The 12766-nt window shown below is 41.0% G+C and overlaps 1 protein-coding gene across 1 annotated transcript in view; it reads left to right on the top strand.

Annotated features, from left to right (window-relative positions):
• The window catches only part of STXBP3 (syntaxin binding protein 3), a 191422-nt gene extending 189230 nt beyond the window's left edge, over window positions 1-2192 (top strand). Inside the window, exon 19 of the mRNA XM_078668314.1 lies at window positions 1692-2192. Coding sequence (XP_078524440.1) covers window positions 1692-1810 — 119 coding nt within the window. The 3' untranslated portion in view covers window positions 1811-2192. The remainder of the gene's footprint in view (window positions 1-1691) is intronic.
• Window positions 2193-12766: the final 10574 nt, after the last annotated feature.

The following is a 12766-nucleotide window of genomic DNA, read 5'->3' as shown; positions in this document are numbered from 1 at the left end:
TACTGCTTAATTTCAGTGGCCTTGCATAAAACAAATGTCAGTGTTCATACAAAAGTGAAGGTTGAGATATTGAGCCACTGAATTATAAGATAATATTTTCCCACCGCAATTTCACTATTATTGTTCTCACAAGAAATATTTATTGTTGTCGCAAAAACGTGACGCATAGTGAGGACTACAGCACTGAAATTATTGATCCATTTCTTTATGGAGGTAGTTAAGAAATCGGGTAATGCTTTGGTGAACAGTAGATGTATTCGTACTTACAACTTAACATACATCAAAGACAACAGTTTCCTCCTAAGTGGCTTTAATGAAGCCATGGTTAAAGAGCAAATGCACCTTCTCGATACATTTTCTTGGGTCCTTTACCTACATATTGGGCAAAAGTCTTGTGACTTCATCTTCCTCTCTACAACATCAGAAAGCTAAAGTATATTGAGTGTGTTGACGAGAAATTTCACAACACTTCTGCCCTGTCCTTTTGATTAGCCAGTAATTCAAGTTCCTGACGAGCAGACGTCTGCAGGTGTGAAGCTAAATGGCTGTATTTCCCAAGGCATGTTTGACCCTCCCTACATGGCGGCTTTGCTAGGAGTGTAATGGATGCTAAGTGAACGCCATTGGGATGCTGAGTTGAGCCTCTGATTGTTGTAAGTACTAGAGTCGCATGACATGTCCTTGAGGGCTGGGCAATGCAGAATAGCTTAGATAAGATCATATGTTACTAAGTCTCATGAGAATTACATGGTTCTGAGCTGGAATGGTTCCAACCCACAAACTGTGGCTCTAACAGCAAACCTAAGCATGTGCTGCTAACATCGGTGTATATAACCTGTAATCACAGATTCGTATTACAGCAGTATTAGCGCATCCTTTCATCATTTGAAGGTCAAGAAAAGAGCATGAATACGTTAGATTATAATGACATCTGTCATTTATAGTGACGTGAAAAAAATAAAACTGTGTTTACAAACAAAATGAAAAGAGATTGCTGTTGTCAAGCGACTAGCACTGGGACTGTGGATTTGATTGCTTAACATGGAGAGTTGATGGTCTCTCCTACAGGTTAAGAAAGCTTGGGCTAATTTATTGAGCATGTTCTTGTAGTCCACAAAAAAAGGCCATTCTTGAAAGCTACCTACCTATTTATAACCCTTACTATTTTTTAATTGATCTCGCTTTATTATTATTGTTTAAATTGAAGATTTTTTATGCTTTCATGTTCTATTTTTTACCTTCCCCAAAATATCTTCATGTTGACAGTTTTTTGCGTTTTAGCTTTATTATGCTATTCCTGTGTTGTGATTTATTTTGTTTCACATAATTCCATTGGAGATTCACAGGGCATTGATTGGGAATGTCCGAGCATTGCTGCTTGCACCCTGAAGGCACTACTGCCACCCAATATGTAATAGGTTTCACAGTTTCATCATTTTTGTGAAAATTGAAATGCATCCATCTACATAAATAAATTGTGAAGTATCATTGCTTGGTTTGCGGTTGACAAGACCACTACTTCTTTTACTTGCAGTCTTAGACTGCATTGTTCTAACCTTTTACATTTCCATACCAAATTTGTTAATCTCAATCTTCTGTTTTCAGTTTTTTCACCGAAAAGTATACAACTATTTTGATGTCCAAAGTATAGATATTTGTTTTTGATTTAAAGTATTGTTTTCTTTTACCAGGTTCAACGCACATGTTGACACCCAATAACTTGCTGGATGATATAAAGGCACTCAATAAGCCTCTTGTGCCCAAGACCGCTGTCACGACTGTCTGTACTGTGAATGAATCAAAATGTTAAATATTTGCACATTTCTGTTTTGGTTAACACATTTGTTATAAGGAACATGTCATTTAAATAAAATGTATATATTTTTATGGTGTCTTAAACTCATTTTCCACTGCTGCCTACGCTCATAACTGAGTACATCTTTTAATATGTAAGTGTTGTTGCTGCTGCCACTTTACAGAGGAAAAATAACGTGTGTTTATAGACCCAAGATATGTTGTTTTAACATAATTGCCATGCACATTGTTGTAAACATGTTCACAGTACGCCATTGATTGGGCATAAATAAATAAGTTAACTTAAGAGAAAGCACTCGTAAAATCTGAATTTTTAAATGTTTGGATCCTGTTGTATGATTGTTTTTAATAAAAACTGAAATTGTATCATATGACACGTTTTGTTTTATTACTGTCAATTTTTTTATATAGAATTCTCTTCCTAAATCTGAAATCTTCGATTGTGTGGCACGACCCCCATAGGGGTCTGTGGTTGTGTTCCAAGGGAGGTCGTGGGGGGCAAATGCCTCAGTAAGTACTTCTGTGTAAAAATTGCTTAGAATCCCGCCTTTATGTAGTCGTCACGTTTACAGGCCTGCTTCATTTACATGCTGAGTTTGAATTGTATAAAAATTATGGCAGTTGTGATCCTGAGGGCTGTGGTGGTGAAGTCGGAGTTAGCTAAAAAGTACAAGATATTCTATAAGTACTTTGTTACTTTTAGACCACTGCATACAAAATAACACACACTTTATATTCAAAATAGATGCCACTTAGACAAATCCGTGCGAGTGTTGGATGCACTCTCTTACCAGTTGGCCTAACGGCTAGGGCGGTCGACCTCCAATCTGGGGAACCCGGTTCGAGTCTCGGCAATGACGCTGAATATCCTGTGATTCTGGGCAAATCTCTTAATCTCCCCATGCCTAACAAAAATGATTGTGTCCTCATGTAACGCAACTGGTGGTATGTAAAGCACTCTGATACCCGTTACCTTCGGGTCAAGTTTGCACTATATAAAACTATGTTAAAAAAGAAAAGAAAATTAAAATATTGCATTGGTCAATGCTATCACACCAGATGTCTATTTGTGAGTTCGGAGCCACATAATTGAATATTGGCTGGCGCAGTTCAGAATATTGCAACAAATGAATGTGTCATTATTTTAAAATTGCATTACCCACAGTAAAAGCACGGAAATGGAATTGTGGCAAGCATGAACCTAATTATGCGTTAGGGTTTACAAATGTATGCAGCAAGAAAAGTCAAATTCTGCTGCATAATGATTCACATTTTATGATAGTATTACTTAATTGTGTTGTCGTTTTTATGCATGGTAACTTGCCTGGGCAAAAAATGCACTTATTAGTACCAGTTTAACACCCAAATACAGCAATAAGCAATTAAAAGATGACGAGTCAGTCATTGCGAAGAGCTTTCCACTGCGTGGGGACATGTTGCCATGGTTTTAGTAATTTTTTATCCGTTTGAGCTAGAAACCATTTTGTTTTTGTTAAAATTACAGATTATACAGTAGAAAATGGCTGATTTGACAAACATGGAAAAATCCATAATTATTCATAAAATGCTGTGACTGCATAATCACATAATTCCAGTAGCCCTGAGTATGAGATAGGCCAACCACAACATGATTTAGTGTTAAAGATAAAACAAGTGCTTTCAAAGAGAGATGAGTAATCGCACTGTACCTAGTATATACATATTTATAAGTCCATTAAAATGACACTTTCTCATTACTGAAGCAGGTGCAGTGGAACTGGAGGCCAGAAATATGAGGGGCCCACTGAATCACAATTATGACCATCTTACTTTACAAAAGAGGCATTGGAGCTCACATTTTTTTGCCTTGTTAGCATTAGGACTGACTCTGTAGGATTGTGATTCTGTAGCATTTATCACATAATTCTATATTTACTGCATTTGCCCCATAATTTAAAAAAATAGCAGATTTTACAAAAAAAAATGTTTTGGCACTAAAATGAATAAAAATTCAACTGACCGAGAATTTGCTGCAAAATTTGCCCGTTTTGCCTCATAAATAGGAAAACAATGACACCCAATTTGTTTGTTGATGCTGCATAATCCTTGTAACTGTGCAGAAGTGATAAGGGGGGGCATTTGCTGTCATTATAATGATGAGACCCATATTTCACAGGCAAACATGGAATATTTTCCATATTTCACGATTCACTGTAATAAAAGCACCCAAACATGTAATATATATATATAATTGAAGACCGAAATATACATGATATACCATACTAAGTATTAGGAGGCTGCCCATTTGTGGGCTTGAGTGATCTTGATGCAATATTGCTTTGTATAACGCTAATGAGCGCCATGAGAAATCAACACTGTAAGATGGCCGCCACTATTCTGTGTATGGTGTGAGTCCCCTCTCGATGTCAATGCCATTAGATTGGTGGGAGTGAACTACAAGTGAAATGTTTAAAATAATGTCGAGTTTCACCCCAGTGCATCACACACTGACGAAGGCAGACCGCCGAAACGCGTCTGTGTGCACCCCCCACGCTGAATAAAATCTAAGCGTGTTTGAAACTCCACCCTCGAGTGCTGTGTTGTCCTTCCTGGGAGAGACCGGAGGGATTCTGAGCGTCATGTGTGGCGGTGTCCACGTACCGCCGACAGCACCCGCCAACGAGTGAGCAGCCGTTTTTCGTGGAGTAGGAGCGTTTTTGCAGTGTACAGCTGCGCACCGCCTTATCCTCAATGGGAGTTCGAGCCTGAGGACGGAGTACGGAGGAGTACGCAAAGCGGCAGCCAAGCGTCTCCCGAGGAAGACGTCACCGGTGAGCATAAGTGCCTGTAACCGTGTACTCCCATCTCTGCATGCCAGGGACTTTGGAATTGTGAGGCCAGGCGATAGAAGGTAGGAGCGACGGACACGCTGTTAGATGCGGGGGAGGTAGCACTATTTAGAAGCACGAGTCCACAAGATAAAAGACACAGTTGAACTGCAATCACTGTGTATGACTCGCATAAACCCGACATGTTTTCTGATGCGGAACGGTATGCAGCGGCAAAGGACATGTTTAAAAGGCAGGAAAGAACGCCTGCTACAATTGACTTGCCAACAGCGGAAAGGCCAAGTAATCCACTGTTAATCACCATGACGAAATTGGAGCGACTCCACGAGAGGGAGATCCGTAAGTGGTGGGAGGCTACGAGTCTGACCAACTACATTGAGGAGGAAAGAGTACCCCGAGGACTGAGGGTTCACACTGTGCCCTCCTACGAGAATCCGGACCCACAACTGCTCACAGACTGGTTCGAACACACTGCCCAATACTGTGAGGGTACATTGAAAATACTCGTCAAATATGCTTGGAGCGATAGGGAACGGGCATTGGCTGATATCGCTGAAATTAATAAAGAGCTGGAAAGCGAGACTGACCCTAGCATAATAGCAACTACTGGACAAATGAAAGAACAAATGAAAGCCAGGCTAGGGAAGTATGAAGCCAAAATACGACTCCGAAAGCAGGAGAAATAAGAGAGAGACGCAAGGCCCTCCAAAAGAGCAGAAAGGAAGGCGCAGGGGCCACGAATGAAACTGCAGAAGTGACATCAGAATCTGACATAACTGAGAACGAGTCAGAAGAAAATCAGTCGGATGCAGAGGAACGTAGAACTAATAGAGGGTTAAGAATCCCAGAGAAAACCAAGAAGACCCCTTTTCAGGAGGAGTACGAGGTAATAAAAAGCTCATGGCTCCGGGGCGGGAAGAACAAGCCACCGGATGCAAGTACCCAAGGGGCAGGAAAAGCAGGAGAACCAGAAGAGCAGGCGGGGGGAACAAGAGGCAGAGGAAGAGGCAGTGCAACAACATCTCGGTGGGCAAATCGAAAACGCACCAACAAGAAACAGCAGCAATAATAATATCTTCAGCCACTGACTCTACAGAGAGCAACGACATTATACAAACCTCTCATCCATGTAATACCGGTAACGAAGCAACTAATTTAACGGTGGTCAATTTAACGACAAGAAAGATCACGATAGAGGAAGAACAAGTTTTAAGCCTGGGACTAACCTTCTGTCCCAACAATGAGTTGGAATATACTCAGACTAAGATAGATCTGTTCCGCTTCACCCGCAAGTTGAAGTTACACAAACACTTCAAATTGCGTCCACATCTACAGAACAAGGAGAACCAAGGGTCTAGGATAACAGCGACTGACCAACTAAGCTGTAGAGATCTCCGCTCAGTAGAAGTTCTGAGCGACCTAGAATTGGAGCAAACACAGAACCGTGCATTACTAGACACAGCCCAGAGAGCGGAAATGCAGGGAATTGAACAAGAAAGAGACACGAGTGAATTTAGACCAGTGTCAACTTTCGTGCCCCAGTCCCCTTGGGATGCTATAGATGTGTTCTCTGAAGCTATGAACGAGGATCTACTAAAATATCGGAAAACCAACCACCAGAATACCATTCATAATATCACGGAATCACAAAGACTTGCCCTGAAAACACTAACGACTGACACGAATCTAATTGTGAAGCCCTCAGATAAGGGCGGGAATGTGGTTTTAATGACACGGGAATTTTACCAACAGGAAGCATTAAGGCAGCTCTCTGATGAGAACTTTTACAACAAATGCACCAATGATGTCTACCAGCAGAGTATTAAAGACTATGATATACTTATTGCGAAGTGGTATGACCAACACATGTTGAGCAGTGATGAACATCTGTTCTTACGTACGAACTGCCCTATGACTCCCACATTCTACCACCTTCCCAAACTACATAAAAACCGTGAATGTCCTCCTGGTCGCCCTATTATTTCTTCCATCGGAAGTCTCACAGAAAATATGTCTCGCTTTGTGGATCATACCCTATTTCCTTTGGTATCGAACTTGGACTCCTATGTGCGAGACACAAAAGACTTCCTGATGAAGTTACAGAATCTAGTGTGGGAACAGGAATATTTATTAGTGGTATTAGACATTACTAGCCTCTACACTGTTATTCAACATCATGACGGATTAGAGGCAGCAAAATGGGCATTAGATCAACGCCAGCTACGATTTTCGAGACACAATGCAATGATTCTCGAATTCGTAGAATTTTGCCTGACACACAATATTTTTCTGTTCGGTGAACAATTGTATATCCAGAAGTCTGGGACGGCGATGGGTACCTGCTTTGCCCCCAGCTACGCGAACTTGTTCGTTGGCTGGTGGGAGGAGCAGGTGCCCAGGAGCTGTGTATTAGGAGAGGATGAAGGGAAGGTCATATGTTGGCATCGTTATATCGATGACCTCTTCCTTGTGTGGAAAGGTAATTCTAAAACAGCCTATGAATACATCAATGTCCTGAATAGAAATAACATAAATCTTCATTTTTCGGGGACAGTAAGTCCGGTGGCAGCGGACTATCTGGACCTGAGGATATATGTAGAAGAAGGACAACTCCACACTAGCCTTTTCAGGAAACAAACCGCTGGCAACTCGACACTATATGCCAGCAGCAGTCATCCCCCACAACTGATCAACAGTATCCCCTATGGGGAACTGTTGAGACTTCGGAGGAATTGTTCCAAACCATCTGATTTCGAAGCGGCCGCTTCGGAATGTATGTCTCGGTTCAGGGTTAGAGGGTACGGAGAGAAACTACTGACTAACACCCTCAAGAGAGTGAGGAAAGTGGACAGACTGTCTCTTCTGACCAATAATCCTATACAAGAGAACCGTAGAGCTAGACCAGGTGAAAGCAAGGGCAAGTTCAGAGTTATAACTCCCTACTCGTCAGGAGCAGAAACCTTTAGAGCTATGCTTAGGAAGAATTGGCATATTCTTCTCACAGACAATGTACTCAAAGCAGATCTCCCTACTCAACCACTCCTCACCTTCAGCAAAGCTAGATCGATAGGCGATATGTTGGTGAAAAGCCATCTTGAAAAAATGCCCCAAAAAAGCAATACCTTAAGGGAGCAAAGAGGCTTTTACCCCTGCGGCCGCTGTAAAGCGTGCGCAGGAAGCAAACGGGTCCTCTCCTATATCATCAAGGATACTGGTAAAAAAATGAACATCAACAAATTCATTACCTGTAGTACCCAATATGCAGTATATTGCCTACAGTGCCCTTGTGGCTTACGCTACATTGGGAGCACTATTAAAGAGATCAAGCTCCGAATACTCGAGCACATGAGAGCCATCGATAAAGTTGATCAGGCATACCCGGTGGCTCGCCACTTTGCGGAAGTACACAATCGAGACAGGAACAAACTCCAGTATTTTGGCATAGACGTTGTACCACCCAATATACGTGGCGGTGACCGCCTACGCAGACTAAGGAGACTGGAGTCTCGATATATCATAGACCTTTCGACGAAACACCCCAAAGGTCTAAATAGTGGTGAGGAGATGGCTTTCCATCTAGGGAAATAGCTTAGGAAACAGTAGTCTAGCATATTTCCAAGGTGATAGTTTACCATATAACACTGTAATTAGAACCATGACTATCATTCCTTGGGGTAACACTGTAGACGACTTTGTGTATATAGAGTAGCTCCTGAAAACTCTGATATTTTGGTAATTTGAATAATTTTGAAAATTTTGTTGGTATGTTTGATCCGTACTAAATATATATGACGTTCTGAGAGACCGTCCATAATATATGACTAATAGTATTGACTCTGTCGAAGGATATCCTTATGCGAATTGTATTTAATATAAGTTTGCATAAAATTTTGTGTTACAGAGTTATAGGATGTCTAAGAGTATTTGGATGTACTACAACATTTTTTACCATTAGAGATTCTCATGTAATGGTGACTATCATTTTTCTATTGTATTTATACTTGAAGCTGAATTCGCATTTATGGAGATATTTGTATATATGTATATATAACCCAGTGTTTCACTATATCTTTTTGAAAATTGATTTCTAGATTGAAATACGAATTGGTGTGTATCTCTAAAATGAAATTTGATATGCGAATGACAGCTCATATGTGTTTTCACATGACCCTTTACTGCTGCACGTAACGCACCTCACTGTATATATTGTTCACTCCACCTGAAAGTTTCTTTGCATTTTGAATGCTCAATTGAAGGTTCTTTGATTTTGGTTATTGACTTTTCGATTAACTTTTCTATGAGGGGACACCAGCCGATCCACGGCTAAATGTTTTTGTCTAATTGAAGACTGAAATATACATGATATACCATACTAAGTATTAGGAGGCTGCCCATTTGTGGGCTTGAGTGATCTTGATGCAATATTGCTTTGTATAACGCTAATGAGCGCCATGAGAAATCAACACTGTAAGATGGCCGCCACTATTCTGTGTATGGTGTGAGTCCCCTCTCGATGTCAATGCCATTAGATTGGTGGGAGTGAACTACAAGTGAAATGTTTAAAATAATGTCGAGTTTCACCCCAGTGCATCACACACTGACGAAGGCAGACCGCCGAAACGCGTCTGTGTGCACCCCCCCGCTGAATAAAATCTAAGCGTGTTTGAAACTCCACCCTCGAGTGCTGTGTTGTCCTTCCTGGGAGAGACCGGAGGGATTCTGAGCGTCATATATATATATATATATATATATATATATATATATATATATATATATATAATGTATAGCTAGACTGATAACAGAGTGGCAGCAGCCACTCTGTATTTATAGTTAGGGTTACCAGAGAGAGGGATTCTTCTGATGTTTGCCCCTTAAAAAGTTTACACCCATTTGATGGATCTCTGCTAAACTTTGCACACATGTTGCCCCCTATAGATGTGCGGAGGATGTAAACTTTCGCACCATTTGGTAAAGGCCTGGGCAAAGAAAACACCCCCCCCCCCCCCCCCCCCCCCCAAGATTGGACCCCAATGCATTTTACAAAGACTTTTTGTATTGGATGTATTGTCAAACAGGTAGTACGGACTGGAATGAAATTTCACAGAAATGTACAGTATACTATGTAGATGATCCTTTTTTACATGGCAACTAAATTGGTTTAGTGGTTAAGATATAATGCTAAAAAAATTGTTGATATCTGTTTCACACTAATAGTAAAAGTAGCAAGGAAGCCCATAAAAACAATTAGACTGCATATGAAAGTTTCTGGTTTACTACATGAACAGCTGAATATATGTAAGTGTTTTTGCTGCTGCCACTTTCCAGAGGAAAAATGAAGTGTGTTTATAGACCCAAGACATGTTGCTTTAACATAATTGCTGTGCACATTGTTGTAAACATGTTCACAGTACGCTATTGATTGGGCATAAACAAATAAGTTAACTTAAGAGAAGGCACTCGTAAAATCTGAATTTTTAAATGTTTGGATCCTGTTGTATTAATCAAAACTGAAATTGTATCATATGACACGTTTTGTTTTATTACTTTCAGAATTTTTGATATAGAATTCTCTTCCTAAATCTGAAATTCGGGTGGGGGGAGGGGAGGAGGGGGGGAGGGCAAATTCCTCAGTAAGTACTTGTGAGTAAAAAATGCTTGGAAGCCCAACTTTATGTATTTGTCACGTTTACAGGCCTGCTTCATTTACATGCTGAGTTTGAAGTGCATAAAATGTATGGCAGTGGTGATCCTGAGGGCTGTAGTGGCGTAGTCCGAGTTAGCTAAAAAGTATAAAATAGTCTATAAGTACTTTGTTGCTTTTTCACTGTTAGACAACTGCATACAAAATGACACACACTTTAAATGCAAAATAGATGCCACTTGAACAAATCCGTGGGAGTGTTGGATACACTCTCTTAAGAGTTGGCCTAACGGCTAGGGCAGTCGACCTCTAATCTGGGGAACCCTGTTCAAGTCTCTGCAATGAAGCTGAATATCCTGTGATTCTGGGCAAATCACTTAATCTCCCTGTGCCTAACAAAAATGAATGTGTCCTCATGTAACGCAACTGGTGCTATGTGAAGTGCTCTGATACCCGTTACCTTCAGGTCAAGTTCGCAATATCTAAAACTCTGTAAAGTAAAAAAAAAGCCCCCTTTGTGGTCATATGCTAATGGAACCCAATAAACAAATAGAATACATCTTAATCTGCATACGTTTTCTTTGCATGCTAGCTGGCTCACAAAACAAAACTGTGTCCAACAAGCCTAATAAAAATCATCTTCCTTATGCACTTCTGCTTAGTGACCGAGCAGTGATCTGCACTAACTACTATATGGAAGGCATGATTTATGGTCCTGCCCCGCCCTCCTAACCTACTGGCAAGGAGTCCACACTACGCCCCACAAGGACACTGAAACTCACGGGCACCTCCACCTGGCAGCCTTCGCCATTGGTATTTTTAAATGAAAGAAGAAATACTCTAGCACACTTCACTGGGATAGCTCTTCTACTGGGCAAAAGAACACTTACATTACAATGGTGAGCCACAACCGCTCCACCACTATCTACATGGCAGAGTGCGGTACTTAAACAGGAGACAGCAGAGGGAACAACCCTCCGGTATGAGAAAGGGTATCACCTTCGCAAACGACACATATATAGCAGGAGTGGGACACCCTTCTGTCGCAATTACTACAACTCATTTCACCAGATGATCTACCCCTTTGAGCTTGACACCACATTGCACCAACATAGGAACCCCCTACAAGGATCTTTCCCACGATTTCCGATGCACAGGTCTGCCTCGCGTCACTGTACTCCTCTACCCCTCAACAGTACATATCACGCAGTTCTAGAACTAACGGGCCTCCCCGGCCTGCCTACACTGCCACAATTCTGCATCTTGTTCCAAGTCTACCTCCGTGCCTCCCCCTCCCAAGTCATACAATTTCCCATTCCAGTTGCAATGTTGTTCTTAATCCTTGGTTGATTTATACAATAGTACACGGTTTGCTTTACTATTGGTGTTTTTTTTGTGTAATTGTAAAACTCTAATAAAAATACATTTTTTTAATGGAGAGCATAATAATTGGCCACTGGGAAAAAAATGAATAATCACAATTTTTATAACAACGCTGATTGACTTTCATTTACTTTGGGCTTCATATGTAGCACAACACTAATAAAAGTATCAAGGAAGGCCAATAATAAACTAGACTGCATATGTAAATTACTACATGAATAACAAAAAGACAGATTTATGGTCACATGATTATATAAACCAATTAGAAAATACAAAAGAGAAAGAGAAAGAAGTCACAACCAATCTGATTGCCACTCTGTAGTTATAGTTAAGATTCCCGATTAGGAGTTCCTTGAGTTTTTTCTCCCCAATACCTTTCCAACTGTATGAAGAATCACCACAAAACATTCCAGCCCTATAGCATTTTCTAAATTTTGTGATGGTGTACATTTTTTGGGTGAATCGTTGAGGGGATGCAAAGATAACAAGCATTTGCAATGCAAAAGGTCTCACATTTGTGAGATTTTGAGCTATTGGCCTTATAAATGACAATGTCTTTTACCCATGTGTTTGTTTGGAGTGATGTGAATGTATGTAGTGGGGAGTGGAATTATGTGGGTTGTATTAGAATTGTTAGGTGTGGAATTGTGGAGTGTGTAGTGTATTTGTGTAGCGGAATTAGGTGGCATGTGAATAGGTAGAGGTGAGAGCTGCACAGAATAGATAGAAAGGAAGATAGAGAGGGATAGGTAGTGTGTGCATGAAGTGGTAACTCAACTCAGACACAGGAGCAGAAAGAGTATGTGAGAAAGAAGGGGAGAGCAGGGCATAGATGCATAAAGACACCTTAAGAAGAGGAGGAAAGTGTGGGATGGAGGGATGGAAATCTTGAAAAGGCACAAGAAAGAACTTTGCTCGAAGACCTAAAGTGAATCATATGAGAGAGGCGGGAAGAGTGAGTGAGATTGCGAGAGAGAGATGAGAGAGTACCAGAGAGAGGGTTGAGTTGGAGGGCAACCGGGGGAGTGAAGGGGAGACAAGAGGTGGAGTAGTGCACAGCACAAGGCGGGATTAGCAGGTAGTATGTGTGAGCAGGCAG

The sequence above is a fragment of the Lissotriton helveticus genome, chromosome 1_2 (genome assembly GCF_964261635.1).
Source record: "Lissotriton helveticus chromosome 1_2, aLisHel1.1, whole genome shotgun sequence".
Classification (NCBI taxonomy): domain Eukaryota; kingdom Metazoa; phylum Chordata; class Amphibia; order Caudata; family Salamandridae; genus Lissotriton; species Lissotriton helveticus.
This window is presented reverse-complemented; position numbering and strand designations above follow the sequence as displayed.